At 45.7% G+C, this 17,777-nt stretch overlaps 1 protein-coding gene across 2 annotated transcripts in view; it reads right to left on the reverse strand.

The window, feature by feature from the left end:
* SERINC5 (serine incorporator 5) overlaps nt 1-16,999 on the reverse strand; it is a 77,955-nt gene extending 60,956 nt beyond the window's left edge. For both annotated transcript variants that reach the window (XR_004001049.1, XM_030567776.1), the window contains exon 1: nt 16,792-16,999. Coding sequence is in view for 1 of the 2 variants with exons in the window: in XM_030567776.1 (XP_030423636.1) it covers nt 16,792-16,818 (27 nt within the window). In the remaining variant the exon portion in view is untranslated. The remainder of the gene's footprint in view (nt 1-16,791) is intronic.
* Nucleotides 17,000-17,777: the final 778 nt, after the last annotated feature.

Raw genomic sequence — 17,777 nt, forward strand, 5'->3', positions numbered from 1 at the left:
TCGGAGCTGAAATCAAGCTGGGACCTATTGCTTTGAGACTGTCTCTACATAGGACACAGGAGGAGTGAAGTAGTCATGAGGACAAACGGGAAATAGGAGGACCCATGAGGACATACGAGATGGCACTTTAGTAAAGGAAGATGTGTGTATTGTTCAAGTTTTAGATGATTTCTCTCTGCCTCCTATGCTCACTCTAAGAAAGTATCCAAAAAATTCACCATAACGTAAGAAAACTCTCTGATGGACCATACACCTGCTAAAAGAACTGTCCCTAGCATCCTGCTGCATCCAACTCCGCAGCAGTTCAGATTTCAGCATTTTTAATTCCTCACTCAGGATATTGTAAGGCAAATTTCTCCACACTTGAGTCTTTAGGGATGTCAAGTCTCACTCGATCTGTAAAACAAGCCATTTGGGATGATAAAGAACTCTTCTATTTCATTAAATTGAAAACTTTGGGATCCTTAGACACTATACAAGATGGTCATTATCTACTTTTGTCTCAAATACAAGAGTGGGGTGAATAACTGACAGGATATTCGTGAGGAGGAATTATAGTACAAACACTTTTGAAAAAATAACAGCCAACAAGTGAGGCAAAATAATTTAGTTTTTAAGCTTCAAAGCCATCGCTCCTTTCAGCGAACGTTGTCCAATTTAACCCTAATGTTCAAAATTCGGAAATGTACAAACAAGATAACAGATTAACATGCATTACGTATCAGCGGAGAAAAGAAAAATCTAAATTCTAGATTTTTCAAAAATAATTGCCTGAATAATATATAAAGCATAGGAACAAGAAAGCAGTATAAGTAAAGTCTACATACTGATTTAACCTCACAGTTAGCTGGAACAGCTGCTTTAGTTTTGAGTAAATAGACAGTATCCATCTCCAAGAATATGTTTTGTCTTTAAAAGGAATCTTTTGCATTGAGTTCACCAGGCCTTTAAAAAAAAATTTTTTTTTTTTAAAAGCTAGTGTTAAAGCTTTCATACAAACTGACAGAAGCCAGGAAACCAGAAATCCAGAGTAGAAGTTAACCCTTTCCCAACTTACGCTATTTATTTTCAAGTGCACTGTAAGTAATAGCCCAGATCAGTGAAAGGCTTTAATTTAGGTTATTGTCAATATAGCTGGTCAAAAAGCATTTAGCAAAAAAAAAAAAAAAGAAAGAAAAAAGTAGTTATTTCCATTTTTCATAAAAAATTCAATAGTGATTTCAAAAATGATTTTGGAAAAAAATTCTATAAAATGTTTATTATAACAGTAAATAATGTTCTGGAAAATTGTGATATTGTCAATCATTTTCACAAAATTTTTTGGTTTTAGGAAAAAACATTTGTGTTTAAACAAAAATTTAATGTGAAAAATTTTGACCAACTATTTATCATATTTTAGATTTATCTTGCTGCCATTTTCAGTGTGTGGAACACCTCACATATTCAAACATTATTTGTGCATGTGGAATGTCTAGTTTCTGAAAGCTTCCCTATACTGACAACACTGATGTCGCATCATAAAGTTAGTGGTCATACCAGACTATTGGTTCTAGGTGGCTCTCTTCAAAATAATGTATTTAGATCAAGTTCTTCAAAACAAATGGTGCTGTAAGAAATGCAATCCCTAAAAATCTCTCTGATTCTCTTCCAATGCATTCTTACACTTCAGTTTAAACACCTTCAGAATCCACTTACTAGTATTTTACACAGTAAAAAGTTTTAGTTCTGTTGGAACAATAAAATGGTAGGATGCTTGTGAATGGCAATATGCTTGTGATTCAGCAGTTTTATCTTAAACAAAGGATGCCTAAACGCAACAAAGTGTGCAAGTTTCTGTTAAAACCCTTCTATATGCAAGGATTCCTTCTCAAGTAAAAGTATTTTTAATCTCAGCATCAAAACTGATTTACTGTGTTGCCATGGGCAAATCATAAAGGTCATATTTTCAAAAACGTGCATGAAGTGATGATCGTAAATGCTATGGCTAATTTAGAAGCATAATTTAAGGACCCCATTTTGAGAGTCTTCGTCTAAATCCTCATATCTGTTTCCCCCATCTACAAAATCAGGACAATATTTATCTACTGTACCAGGGTGTTGAAAGTATGAGTTAACATTTGTACGGTGTTCTGATGGTATTATTACATAAGCAATTATTAGCATGTCAGAATGTTAAATTCTTGTGGTGTTTGAGCCAAATGAAAATGCCATTAATTCTTCAGATATAAAATTAACATGGAAATAATCAGAGTGTGGTGATCTTCAAATGGTTAATTACCATGTTAACCACGTGTTTCAAAGTAGTCCTAAAATTTATAAAAGATTTGCCACACATATAGTATCTCATCCAGTAAATCATAATATCTTCCCTATGCTAACACATTTTGCAGTAGTGTACCAGCACATCTCCTCCCTCCTGATGGGAGAAACTCTTCATTACTGAGACTAACCTAAGCCAGTACAAGTAAGGTTTGCACCTGCTTCCATTCCCATCAAAGGGTTTCCTTACCTTTTAATTGTACTAGCCCTGTTCTTATGCAATACTTACTCTGAAGCTGAGAAAGTGACTGTTCCAAAACTGGAATGTCACTAAGTAGCCACTTCATAACAGGGTTGGGGAAGAAGTGTAAACAGAGATTAAATAATAAAGCAGTCTAAATTGCAAGACTAGAGAGCTATAGGAATGAAGAAGAATATCTTCTGACTAGCTACATATTTCTAGAAAAAGGATAATCTTGACATCTTTGTATTAAAGGGAAACCACTAATTTAAAAATATAAACATCGATTTTTTTAACCTACTATTGTTGCAAGTAGCTCCAGTCATGATAATTGAAAGAGGTTAGAGAAAAATAAAACCTGTTTCTTTAGTTCTTTATTCTGTGCATTTAACAGCACTCCCGTGACAGATATTATAATTAAATCACAACCTTAATTATAATATAAACATGAAAACTGTGACTTCAGCCAGTGCTGGCCAGGGTACCCCCGGAGCTCCCAACCGCCGCAAGTAGCAGGGGGACTCCCCGAGCTCCTGGCTGCCAGCGGAGGGGAATCCCTGGAGCTCCAAGCCCCCATTGGTGGTGGGGGCTCCTGGAGCTCCTAGCCTGCCCACAGCTGCCCACCCTCCCCATTTAGTCATGGATATTTTTAATAAAAGTCTGGAACAGGTCATGGACTTCCGTTAATTTTTCATTATTGTCGTGACCTGTCCATGACTTTTATTAGCCTGATTTATAAACCCACGCAATATCTTTGGGACCCTATTATGTTGAGTTTCTGCAGCACTGTGGGCCAGGGATTGTATGCAATTCCAGATGGCAGGGTTATCACAGCTCCCCTGGGAACCAAAAAACAGTGGAGGTGATAAAGGTGAATAACTTTGATTTAAACACCTCCAGAGAGGTACCACCCCCTGGGGAAGCTTGCCTACACTGGTTCAAACTAGGCTGTCTAGAAACCTAAAGAAAAGGCTTTGGGCATAGAAAGTCAGAGTTTAAATTGACACTGGCTTTCTTTCTGATCCAGTAAACAGACAGGACCATCTGTTCAAGGGAGCCCAACACTTGGCAGAAGAGTTAGAAAGACTAGGCCTACTGGGGACCCATAAGACTGACGGGTGACTCCTAGTAAACTTTTAGCACATGAATAAGAATGTTTATTGTTTTTTATAAGTTCTCTGTAATGCTTTTACCTTAAGAGTATATGTCGTTGCCCAGAAGGGGCTGTGTCGTAACATGTAACTGCTGGCAATAGGGCCATAGCCCTAAGAGAAAAAGTGAAGTGCAAGTACTGGCCTTCAGGCAGACTGGCTTGCCGGGGATATTGCAGTGTAAGGCAGGGAGCTTTGGTCAGAAGGGAGTGGGATAAAGGTCCCTGCCCACAGATATCTGGAAACCTGCCTATGCACTCCTGAAGTAGACTATGAAGGCTGGAGGGGTACGGATAGAGAGAGAGGTGAAGTTATCCTGAAACTGTGACAACTGGATTTTGCCATTTGCCCTGTATAACTAGTTCCATCTCTTACTAATGACCTATATGGGGCAGAGTGAGGGGGGGAAGAGAGGAAAGGACTGGAAAGCCACAAAAATCTGTCAGGTGAAGGAGGGGATGTAAGCAGTGATGGAGGGGAAATGAATTTTCACTCCTTTTTAAACTAACTAGTTCAGGCTGGCAGTGTCTCCAAGTGCAGTCCAGCTGCGGAACAAGCATTTCTTACATGGAGACCATCTCCAAAGGACAAGATCTCTTAAATATTGTAGTAGCAGGGTTGCCAGCTCTGAAATGCAAAAAAAAAAAAAAAAAAAAAAAAAAAAAAAAGCAGCCAGCGACCTGCTCCCCAGGTCCCCACCACCAGCCTGACCTCCTTTATCCCCTCTCGTGCAGGCAGTAGTGTAGGTGGGGAGGACTTGGGGGTGGTTCATGGCCTCTTTGCCTGTTACATTCCCATAAGCTTCCACACTCACCCCCCTCCAAGGAGCCCCAGCCCTTGAGTAAGCCCCCATTACCATGCCATCCCAGCAGCCCCTGCCTTCTCCACCACCTTCTCTCCCCCTGCTGGTGAGCCTCAGGTCCGTCACGCACTGCGAGTACCTGCCACGGGTTTCACAGATTGCTGGCACCTGAGCACTGTGCCAACCACGTTCCACTTCAAGCCATGTGACTTGTGTGCACTGGAAGTTATATGCTGCTTGGCCACCGCCAAGTGTGCACGCTGCAGTTTACAGAGGGAACATTGGTGCCATGACAAAAAAGGTAAATTCCCACTGGCAACAGGCAGGCACGACAAAAACCAGCCAGACCAGTTAAAAACTGGCCAGGTAGCAGCCCTATGTAGTAAAAAGAGTTGCCAACATTCAAGGGCAAATTTGGGGAGGATCTTGTAAGACAACACAGGCAATGCAGGAATCCTGCCTGAGCTGCAAGGTTCTCCCCTCCAGCAGCTAGAGGGGACTCTACCACTTACTCAGCAGACAACCATAGCAGCTGCATGCATTATCACAGGGCATCCCAGTGGGCTCCAAGCAGCCAGAGTTCTGGAGCAGGCTCAGCATAACCCCTTCCCTGAGGTTGGCTGCAGGAGCAGCCTAACTCCCTCTGCTACCACAGCGCCAAAAGGAGGAGTTAATGAGAAGCGCCCAGTGGAAACCTCTGCAAGGGGGCAAACTACTGGAGCCTGCCTGACAATTGGGGCTGGAGGAAGTGGAGAGCTTGCTGTTGGAGTTGGGAAGGCAGACAGTGGGGAGCCAGGGAAGCCAAAAGCTGTGGGGAGAAAAAGAGATAGAGTTAGGGGTCCAGAAGAGCCAGGGTCTGCGTTTTTGTGCACACATTTTGCATGTACCCAAGGTTGGATTTTCAACCTTGGCCTGTCATCCACACATTGCAAGTAGGGAGGGGGAATTTAAAAGCCAGAAGACAATCTAAAAGCAAGATATAGATTTTTTTAAAAACCAGCACAAAAAAATTGGATTTTGAGATCTGATTCATTTTAACTGAGAGTTAAAATGAACCGGAACTGAATATAGTATAAATCTGATATAGTATGCCATATTCAGGCAGTACTGGGTATAGTATAAATCTGATATTCCATTAAGGACAGGTCTTATTGCACTTTATCACAAGATATGATTGCTAAATGCAGAGTGGTATTGAAGAAGCAAACTTACATAATTTGACAGATAGACCTGTAAAGCTGGCTTCACATGATTTTAAATATCAATAATTACATAGGATCCAAATGGAAATTTTACACAAGACATTGTATTATATTCTCACCAACTACCTAATCACTACATAATATTGTCATCTAAAAACATTTCATATTTAATTTGCATTCATTTAACACTGGAAAAACCATGTCCATTTTAATCAAGATTTTCCACAAACAGCTGCTTTTCTCAAACATGAGCTCTACTTTACTCTCATGAGACAAACTACAGAAGAAAAGCCAAATGTAAACTCCTGTTTCCTGTAAATTTAAACAGATGTTTTTATATAATCAAAAGCAACTCTCTATTGTACAGGTCTTGTATAGACTATATCCTTCATTACATTCCAGGGGGAATCTGCTAAAAAGAACTAACAAAAATCTAAAAAACAAAAAGACCATAAAAACAACACACACACACACAGACTTCATTCCTGTTATAAATGCATTACAAGAATGAGGGTTCTAACATGTTCATTTTAAACAAGTTCGGAAATTTCCTGTTTTGCATCAGTTGTAGAGATTATATTTTGTAAACTGAAATATTTTCAGAGCGGGATTCCAGTATCCACTTGGCAAGGATACATGTCAGGCAGCACAGTTAATTAATACTAGATGTCTTATTATTACTAATTTTGAGTCAGAGTTAGCAATACTATAGCATGACTGTTAAAAGTTCAGCAGTGTGCCTTTGTAATGGCTAACAGGATTTTTGTTCTGAGAAATCAGAACACAGTTATTTAGATAGGCAACACCAAGTGGATGTCTGGCATGGCTTGGTCTTGAAATAAAGTGTAATTCATATACTGTCCTAGGAGAATTTGTTCCTCATTCTTAAGGCCAACAAGTTACACAATAAAACTAATCACCGGTACTTTGAAATTAAACCCAGTAATTTTTCCCATGACTAGCACAAAGTCTTTGATATGAACCACAGACTCAATAAGGAATGTCTCTCTAGCTCAAGAGGGTGGGTGTCACTATTCTAACAGAAATATAGAAAAGCAAACAGAAACCAAGAAAAACAAAACAGGGAGACATGAGAAGCAAAGCTGCTTCTTAATAGAGAAGTACTGTTAGTATATAGGCTTGTCAGTCAGCTTGAGATAGAATTTTGGGTTTAACTTGTTGATATTAGTATGAAAAATAAGAGTATGTGTAAACAAAGGACAAAGACACTGTGTGTTGCTTCTGCCTGGCTAGATGAGTTTGTTAGCATAATGGGAAGAGATAAGGGATAGAACTAAAGTGTTACATGGTATGGTGGGAGCGAGCAGCCTTTCAGGGTACGTCTACACTACGGGATAATTCCTATTTTATAAAACAGATTGTATAAAGTCGAGTGCACGCGGCCACACTAACCACATTAATTCGGCAGTGTGCATCCATGGTCCGAGGCTAGCGTCGATTTCCGGAGCGCTGCACTGTGGGTAGCTATTCCGTAGCTATCCCATAGTTCCCGCAGTCTCCCCCGCCCTTTAGAATTCTGGGTTGAGAGCCCAGTGGCTGATGGGGCAAAAATCATTGTCGTGGGTGGTTCTGGGTAAATGTCATCAGTCATTCCTTCCTCTGGGAAAGCAACGGCAGACAATCATTTCGCGCCCTTTTTCCCTGGCTTGTCCTGGCAGATGTCATAGCACAGCAACCAGAGCCCGTTCAGCCTTTTTTTTTTTGGTTTGTTTTTTTGTTTTTTTACAGTCACCCTATGTGTACTGGATGCCGCGGACAGAGGCGATACTCCAGCGCTACACAGCAGCATTCATTTGCTTTTGCATGATAGCAGAGATGTTACCAGTCGTTCTGTACTGTCTGCTGCCAGTGTAATTTGGCAATGAGATGACGGTTATCTGTCCTATGCTGTCTGCTGCTATCATGGGTGCCCCTGGCTGAGATCGACCGAGGGCGCAAAAGCAAAACTGGGAATGACTCCCCAAGTCAATCCCTCCTTTATGGTTTCTAAAAATAGAGTCAGTTCTGCCTAGAATATGGGGCAAGTGTACTAGAGAACTAGTGTATCAGAGAGAACAGCTGCTCCGTGTCAGAACCTGCAGAAATGATGAGCTACATGCCATTCACGGGGGATGCCCCTGCAACAACCCTACCCGTTGCTTCCCTCCTCCCCCAACCTTCCTGGGCTACCGTGGCAGTGTCCCCCCCATTTGTGTCATGAAGTTATAAAGAATGCAGGAATAACAAACAGTGACTTGTTAGTGAGATAAAATGAGGGGGAGGCAGCCTCCCGGTGCTATGACAGTCCAGGCAGGACATTAAGCGGTGCGGAGGAGAGGAGCCCAGCATCCTGCTGCTATGATAGTCCAGGCAGTACAGAATCTTTTCTTTGCACAGGAAAGGGAGGGGGCTGATGGAGCTCAGCCCCTAGTTGCTATGATGAGGACGGTTACCAGCCGTTCTGTCCCATCTACTGGGAATGACCAGGAATCATTCTATTTTTACCCAGGCGCCCCTGAGGCCAGCCAGGGATATTCAGCAGTTATTAGGCACGGGCTGATGGTGACAACGGATAGCAGTCATATTGTACCGTCTGCCACCGGGGAGGGGAGAAGAGCGGATACTGCTCTTCACTGTTGCAGCATCGCATCTACCACCAGCATTCAGTAGACATAGGGTGACACTGAAAAAAGTCAAGAAACGATTTCTTTCCCTTTTATTTCACGTGGTGGGAGGAGGGAGTAAATTGACAAGCTATACCTAGAACCACGGCTCAGCCAAGAATGCAAATACTTTTCGGAGACTGCTGGGGACTGTGGGATAGCTGGAGTCCTCAGTATCCCTCCCTCCTTCCATAAGCGTCCATTTGAGCCTCTGGCTTCCCGTTACGCTTGTCACGCAGCACTGTGCAGCCTGTAGATTTTTTTTTCCAAACGCTTTGGCATTTCATCTTCTGTAACGGAGCTCTGATAGAACAGATTTGTTTCCCCATACAGCGATCAGATCCAGTATCTCCCATACGGTTCATGCCAGAGCTCTTTTTAGATTTGGGACTGCATTGCCACCCGTGCTGATCAGAGCTCCAAGCTGGGCAAACAGGAAATGAAAATAAAAATTTCACGGGGCTTTTCCTGTTTACCTGGCCACTGCATCCAAGTTCAGATTGCTGTCCAGAGCGGTCACAGTGGTGCACTGTGGGATACCGCCCGGAGGCCAATACCGTCTATTTGCGGCCACACTAACCCTAACCCAATATGGTACTACCGATTTTAGCGCTACTCCTCTCGTTGGGGAGGAGTACAGAAACCGATTTAAAGAGCCCTTTATATCGATATAAAGGGCCTCAGTGTGGACGGGTACAGCATTAAATCGGTTTAACGCTGCTAAAATCGGTTTAAATGCGTAGTGTAGACCAGGCCTCAGTGTAACTGGTTGCTTGACCTTAGCTTAAGAGGAGGGGCAAGGAGATTCGGGGGCGGGGAAGGCATAAGACACTCTAAAAGCTAAAGAAAGGCCTGACCTTGGCCAGAACACAACCTCATTCCTTACCCCTCCCATGAGATACAAAAGAGGTGGAATGAAGACCCCCCCCTCCCCCGACTCTCAACCCTCCAAAATGGAACTTGACCATAAGTTGTAAGGGGTGTGACTAGGCACGTGCACTGCAGATATATTCGGGCTTGCTAAGAAGGAGGAGGTGGGAATGGGAAACAGGGACACAGGCAAGGCTCTGCAGCATCAGAGCTGGGAAGGGGGTCACGGAATAAATGCTTTGCGGCATCAGAGCTGGGAACAGAACACTGGGAAACAGACTCTGCCGGTGTCTAGAGCTATGGATATGCTTGCTTTGAACTAACCCCAATAAACATTGCATTGCCTGCACTTTGGACTTCTAGTCTTCTGCTTTCTGTCTGTGTGACAAGAACCAGGTACCATGCCTTCAGCCTGAGTTCTTTATGCAGACATGCTTTCACCATGCTGAAGGCAGAGTTAGCTTATACTTTTGGGAATAAAAAGGCACATTATTATGGTCAATAATAAAGGATAAAAGGCAGGGGAAAGGGGTTGAGTTTGACAGTAAAAACCAACAAAGGTAAAAAAGGAACAATAGTGACAGCCAACTAGACTAAACTAAACTAAAACTACACTAAGTTATAGTAAAGGCAAGCTTCAGGAAAAACTGGAAGTAGGCATGCTAAATGCACCATCTCAGGCTGTGTGGTAGTTGTGTGAGTGAACTCCCCTCAGTTCCTTCTCATCTCTATATATCCTTGGTACAGGCAGGACCCTACTACTGAAAATCTCTGATTAAAAGCACATGGTGTACATGCACACATGAAGTGGAGCACCCATAAGGACACTACTTGAAAAACTGTGTTCCCTAGAAATCAGCCAATATCAACTGGGAGATGACCCCAAAACACTCCAAGCAAACAGTCTCACCTTGTGTTCTTCAGCTGTGGAACACTTTTCTGCATTCAAGCCATGCACACATTAATATTGAATACAGTCCTGTAGGATCATCACAGGAACTTTGAAACGGACTCGCACACTGCAGTATGCTGCCTCATGGGGACTGCATTACTATCAGCAAGGCAGGATGCATTTCAAAGAAAAGAGACAAAAACAAATGAATACTCTGAGACACCCACTGCATGGACACTTCCACAATGTGAGAGATGGAAGTCCAGAAAGAGCTTTGCCTCTGGAAATTCCTTATCCCAAAAATACCATTGTGGAAGGCTGCAGAGTAACAAAATGGAAACAAAAATGCTGATTCTTGAGAACCTGGTTCCTTCAGAACAACTCCTCTTGGGCACTGACCTTAAACAAAAAGATTGGTGAACTCTAAATCAAGCGAGAGCATGGGAGGCAAAAACTGGTGATATGACGACCAAGTGGAAGTTGAAGAATGTCTAGGCTTTCCACATTTGGAGTCAAACACTGCCTGATTCAGAGCCCTTTGTCAATATCTTACACTTGGAGCAACTATTTGAGATAAGTGATTACACCAGATCTTGGTTGCAGTTTTGGAGCAACAAGCTATGATGCTGGTTATCAATAAATCACAGAATACCAGGATTGGAAGGGACCTCAGGAGGTCATCCAGTCCAACCCCTTGCTCAAAGCAGGATCAATCCCCAGATAGATTTTTGTCCCAGATCCCTAAATGGCCTCCTCAAGGAGTGAACTCACAACCCTGGGTTTAGCAGGCCAATGCTCAAACCACTGAGCTATATCCCCCGCCCAAAGAGAGAGGCTCTTTCTTTCTCATCCACATTTTCAGCTGGTTTTACAGATAGTTAAACAACTTCAGAAAGACAGTAAGGAAGCAGGCTTTTTTAATATATACATGTATATATAGAGAGCTCTACCAAATTCATGTTCCATTTTAGTCAATTCCAGACATAGGATTTTAAAAATCGTAAATTTCATGAGTTCAGCTATTTAAATCTGAAATTTCACAGTGTTGTAATTGTAAAGGTCCTGACTCACAAAGGAGTTGTGGGGGTTAGGGGCAGGGTTTGCAAGGTTATTGTGGGGGGTTGCGGTACTGCGTCTTCAGAGATGGGCAGCAGCAGCAGCACAGAAGTAAGGATGGCATGGTATGGTATAGCCACCCTTACTTCTACGCTGCTGCTGGTGGGGCGCAGTCTACAGAACTGGGTGCCCAGCCACCAGCTGTCATTCTCCAACCACCCACCTCTGAAGGCAGTGCAGAAGTAAGGGTGGCAATATCACAAATCCTTAAAACAACCTTGTAGACCCCCGCAACTTCCTTTTGGGTCAGGGTCCCAACTTGGAGAAACTCTGGTCTCCCCCATGAAATCTGCATAGCAGGTCTGGGCCACATGCGGTCCGCGGAGGCTCACTGTGCAGCCCGTGGCGGGGAATCAAAGGGCTCTGGGCTGCCCTCAGCCATGGGGACCCCAGAGCCCTTTAAATCCCAGCCGCAGCCGGGATTCAAAAGCCTCTGAGCTGCCCGCAGCGGCAGGGAGCCCAGACCCTTTAAATCCCAGCTGTGGCCGGGATTCATAGGGCTCTGGGCTGCCCGCAGAGATTCCTGGCTGCGGCTGAGATTTAAAGGGCTCGGGGCTCCCTGCCGCCACGGGCAGACGAGTGTCCTTTGAATCCAGGCGGTGGCTGAGATTTAAAGGGCTCAGGGCTCCCCGCAGCTGCAGGCAGCCCAGAGCCCTTTGAATCCCAGCCGCGGCTCCAGCAGATAGGCTGGGGCTGGGATTTAAAGGGCTCAGGCTCCCCTCAGCAGCAGGAGCTCTGGGCTCTTTAAATCCCTGCCCCAGCCCCGCAAAGCTCCGGGTTCCCCCAGCCTCCAGAGCCCTGGCCCTTTAATTTGCATCTGACAACTCCCAGCCACCTCTTCAGCTGGGAGCCCCTGGTTGATTTAAAATCAAGTATCACCTCCCCACCCCCAACCTACCTTTTTGGCCCACAGCTGTTTTGGTGGGGCGGCGCTGGAAGAGGGTTTGTTTCTGAAGGGCTGGGCAGTGCTGGGGCGGGGTGTTTCCCTGAGGCCGGGAGGTCCTGGGGGGGCATGTTTCCGCGGGGCTGGGAGGTTTCAGCCCTCAGCTGTTTTCTTTGGAGTAATGTGGCCCTCGCTGCTTTACGAGTTGTGCAGGCCTGCTGTATAGTATAGTTTAAAAGCACACAAAGAGACCAGATTTCAGGGTCCAGACTCATTTTTCATGGCCGTGAATTTGCTTGGGCCCTACCAATAGGATAAGTTCTCTCCATTCAAAGAAGTTACAATGAGCAACATTGAAACAGTATTTAAGTTACCATCCTACTCTAGTAAATCTAACCAAGTTACCACTAACAATATCAATAGTGGCTTTAAGATGACTGACATTTAGTCTTTAGAGTCAATTGGGCACCACATGTCTTACACTAGTGGTTACTCTACCACCGTTAGAGCTGCAAGGGTGGACATGCTAATACAGACAAGATGCCAGCAGGCACCTGTTTTAGCCACCATATGGTCTAGCCCTACTCTGAACAAGGTGACCTGACAGCGGATAGAACGCTGTGAGCTGGTCCACTGTGGCACTCCCACCACTACCACTGCTGTAAAGACAGTCCTTCAGGCTCGCCAGCATGGTGCACTTAAAATCTTTGTTTCAAGATAGTTTAAGTTCTGTAAACTTTTATAGTATGAAGACAAGATATGTATTAAAAAGTCAGTGAGAACAGCAGCTTGGGGAAATCCAGTTCAGACACCACCTTTACCCTCTACACCGCTACAGGCATTCACAGCAGTTATAATAGTCGTGAACTGGAATCAGCTCACAGTCACTACACTACTGCATCAGTTTTTGTTTTTAAGACTATGGAGAGCTGACTGGAGTCATACAGGCCCACCCTGTAAGCACCAAAACAGGAAACTTTGCATGCTCTACAAAATGAGACACTACACTGCTTTAAAATCTTGATCCTATTATGGTGCCTCTGACAATGAGATGTGGGGAAGAGAGACTCAGTGCAGGTGCCTTGAGAAGATAGGAACTGCAAGGGAAAAGGAGAGAGATACAAAAATACTAAAAAATGTCCTACCTTAAATACTGTCCCATAATGAAAGGTTACTTTCAGGATTCTAGGAGTGTATCTGATCCCTTCCCAACAAATCCATTGTGTTCTCGTAAGACACATACTTTGCCTGTTGGAGCTTGTGCACATTATAGATTTTTGCACAGGTATAGCTACACTGATACAAAATCTCAGGGTATGGCTACATTTGGAATTTCAAAGCAAGGGTGAGTGTAGTCGGAGCAGCAGCGCTGGGAGAGAGCTCTCCCAGCGCTGCATGTAAACCACATCCTCCCAGCGCTGCTTCCCTGATTACACTGGCGCTTTACAGCGCTGTATCTTGCAGCGCTCAGGGGGGTGCCCCTGAGTGTGAAAGTTGCAGCGCTGTAAAGTGTGAGTGTAGCCATGGCCTCAGAGTAAATGCACTGAACCAGTGCGATTTACTTCAGCTTCAAACTCGGTAAAGTCACAACTGGTGCAACCCCAACTTTACACTGGTCAATTCCTACCATAGACAAGCCCTTTAACCCACAACAAACAAAGTGAGGGGGACACACCATTGCATGTCTGTTTATTTTTAGAATGCAGCATAGATTCTAGAGTTTTAAAAGGCCAATTTACACCTTGTATTCCTATCTCCCTGTCCGAGCAGTACTTGCTATTTTATTCTCACTACCCAGTCTACTTTTAAGTGTGCCACGCAATCCGCTACTTCTCTTGGGAGATTACTCCACAAGCCATATAGATCCATCAGGAAGCTTTTCCTAATGTTCAGTCTAAGTTTTCCATTTCTGGAGCTTCTTGCGTTTAAGTTATAAGCCATAACATTCCATCAATATAAATGTTGTGCACTCAACAGACAGAGAAGGCAATGCTGTTATCTCTGATTGCAGTGACTCAAAGTTTTAGGAAGGCAGAATGCAATTACATGGCTGACATCTAGCCAGGGACCCCAGTCAGCTGCACCCATGGAAAAAAGGCACATTATAAAAATCTTGAATATGGGGACAGTTTTACACAGTACTATATAAACAGAGACACCACTATTAAAACATACATCTATACACATTTTACAACTATGTTAATAAGGAATTTTATAACTGAACAAGATAACTTGTCAAACTTGTCCTATCAGGAGAAACGCACATTGAAGAGCAGAAATTTCAGAGAACAAATGCTGAGAATGTATGTTGATAGCTAATAAGTCATAAATGCAAGATTTTCCAACTGCACTGAAAGGAGTGAAGAAATCCAATTTAAAATCTTAAGTTAAAAGCAAAAGCCACTACGACGGTCCTATGTTTTGTTTATTATTTTCTAAAAGGTCAAAGAGGTACTGAAAGTTATTTTAAAAATTATTTAACACACCACAAGAGATTTCCCTTGAGAATCAGTTTGTCTCTTCATATTTTATAGCAAGTAGCTTGAACAGCAGAACCACAGCACTGCTCAGACTGAAAGCGTTGAATGCATTTCCTCGGGGATGACAGTAAATTTTACTTTTCATGGGGATTTCTCTTGATGTCTCCAATGCGGAGGAAAATTTTCCATAGCTATCATTTCATTCTCTGAATGCAGAACTGACTGGGGAGGGGAGGAGGCTGGGAGGAAGAGAGTTTCCAAACTCCTCCCTAATAGCATAAAAGCCACAATGAGAAACTTGAGGGGCTGTCCATTCACATACATGTATTATATACATATTAGTATTTTGGCTTTTTAACCACTTTTTTAAAATGTGGAGTTTCTTAGCAAGCCAGACACACTGTCTGATGGTGTTTATTTGTAATTCAAGCATACTGAGTGATCAGACAAAGGTGCATTCCACAGCAAATATGGCAAGACACCAACTGCAGCACCCCACACCGGATCTCTCTCAATTGCTACCGTGCTCTGGGGTGCTGCAGCAAGCTGGCTTCTCCCACAGCCCCGGGCTGCCCACACAGAAAAGCACTGGTCTCAGCACTCAGTCTGGGTTTAGAGAGCAGCAAATGCTTTCCAGTCTGGGTTTCAGAAACAGCTCATTTAATCTCATGCCACTGTACTGACTGCTCAATACTCAGCAAACAGGTGCAAGTGGCTATTTTATTGCAGATTCCTCCTCTACTGCCTCTTAAAGGAGAGCCCATGCTCTCCCTGCTTGAGCATCTGCTGGTAGGTAGTGTCTTTTATTGGACCAACTTCTGTTGTCATTTGAACAAAGTCACTCCCATCCACAAACAACTTCACTGACTTCTTGTTTATTTCAGTGTCCATCTAAAACCTCCCTCGTTTTCCAAACCCTCTGTGGATTTGACGGAGGCTTTGTTTTCACCACTAAAAAAGGTGTGGTTTTACCACTGGTTAATTAGTGCTCATTTAGTTAGCTATTGTGCTGTAAAATCCTAGTGGAGACAAGGCATCACCGGCAGAGCATAATGCTGATTTTGCAGTAAAAAACAGGGGTGCCTTTGGACAGGTCTACACTTAAAAGGTGCAACTGCCCACTGCAGTGCTTCACTATGTCCACTACCTATGTCCCCTTGAGTGACCACAGCATTGTCTACTTAGAGGGCTAGATCAGTATAACTACATCTCTCAGAGGTGTGGATTTTTCCCATCTTTTGGGCTGTGAAGACATAGCTTAGCAGGTCCACTTCACTTGCTTTGGGCTGTATTCTGGTTTCAGTCACTGTGGCATAACTGTAGAACTCCTCCCCCTAAATCTAGGAATTACTCCCGATTTACACCTGTGTAACAGATCAGAATCTGGGCAATGCATACATCTCCCCTCTTGCTTGGTCATCTAGGCACCACTGTGCTGCAGCCTTACCAGAGTTAAGGTGCAAGCCCTACTAGGGTGTGTGCACGCTAGGGGAACCTGAACCAGTGTATCATCATCATCAACAAGGAACAACATAATGCCTTCCTTTGAGGCCAAGCCCTGAGGCCACCACAGAGTAACACCTGTACGTATCGTTCTGCAGCAGCGCTCCCTCGGGCGATCCGCACCCACCTAGCTACTCCGATGCAAGTTTCCCTCCCCAGGCCAGACCCTTAGAGCCTGCACCCAGGTTCCCAGTCGGGAGTCTCAGCTGGGCAGAGCCCCACAGCATTGCCAGGACCCTCTCAGCAGCAACCCCCCACCCCATCGTAGCCTCTTGGAGGTCCTAAGGAAGAATATCCCCCCCCTTACAGAGGGTCTTATAATAAAAAGCGAATGGGGCCCCCTTGGGATGCTCGGGGCCTTAAGCAATTGCTTAGTCTGCTTGTGCCTAGCGCCGGTTCTGCCCCCACGGCCGCCCCGCAAGCCCAGGTCAGCCCCGCTTGCTTACGAGTCGCCAGCCGGGCGGGGCCGCCCCTGCTGCCCGGGGCGCTGGGGGGAGAGAGGGGTTCTGGTTTCGTCTGACGCCAGGCAGAACTCAGGGCTCTGGGCTGAGCCCTGACCGCGGGGTCACCCCGGAGCGGGGCCGAGAACGAGCGGGCGCTGCCCGCCCGACACAGGCAGCCCCAAGGGGGCAGCGACCCCTCGCCGCAGCCACGCGGAGCCGCCCCCAGAGGGCCCCCCTCGCCGTCCCCCAGGCACCCCGGGGAGCGGACTCGCCCGCCGGCGCTCACCTGGCCCGCGCAGCACCGCGCGGACATCCCGGCTCCAGGCGGCGGGGCTCAGCTCCCAGCAGCGAACGCAGCCGCCTCACAGGGCCCGGGCGAGGCTCAGCGGGAGCGGCCAGCCCGGCAGGTAGCGCTCGGTCCCCGCGTGCCTTGGCTCGGCAGGTAGCACACAGACACCCCCAGCCTCGCTTCGCTCCGGCCAGGCGGGACAGGGCTTGAGCCCAGCCCCGCCCCGCCCCTCGCTCAGAGCTTCCGCTGTCGTCAAGGGCTGCGCGGCCCTCATTGGCTTTCGCCGCAGGAGCGTCTCCAGCTCCCTCCCCGTTCCTAAGCCGGACCCGGCGCTACCCTCCTCCCCAGCCAGCGCCTTTGGGGGCGCTCCGAATCCTTCCCCAGCTGGTGTCAACCCTGCTCCGCAGGCGCTGCCGGCTGGGGCTGTGGAAGCGCCCACGTCTCCTTTGGCCGAGGAGCCCCCCAGGAAGGGCTGAGGATGCGCTTGTGCAAAAGCAGGACTGTCCAGCTCAGCGTCCGTCCCCCCCCCCGCCAGCTCCGGGAACGGGAGAGGGGCCTCCCATCCCCATGCTGCTGTAGCGGAAACTGGGGAAGAGAAAGGAGATGGGGCTGAGTCCAGTGGCTCGGAGGAGAATGAGTTTGTGGCTAAAACAAACGATCGGGGTTCAAAATAGAAGATTCTTGTCTAGGGCTGCAGCGCTGTACCTAGACTGCTGGTGTCCCTGTCAGGTAGGTCTTAATGCGCCCCTGGGGGCCAAACCAGCAGAGCACAGCTCTCACTTTTATGAGACTTAACACAGAACTGTAACTAGGCATTTTAGCACCTGGGGAGAGCAAGCAGCTTTGTGCCCCTAACTTTTTTTGGGGTCTTTTTATCCACCCAGAGGTGTTGTGTGCCCCCCCCCCAATTGGTTGCACTCCCCCCCCACCCCAAACCAGACAGTCTGGGTGGTCTGCAGAGATGAGTTGGGGTGGAGGTAGTG

Source organism: Gopherus evgoodei, chromosome 6 (genome assembly GCF_007399415.2).
Source record: "Gopherus evgoodei ecotype Sinaloan lineage chromosome 6, rGopEvg1_v1.p, whole genome shotgun sequence".
Taxonomy (NCBI): domain Eukaryota; kingdom Metazoa; phylum Chordata; order Testudines; family Testudinidae; genus Gopherus; species Gopherus evgoodei.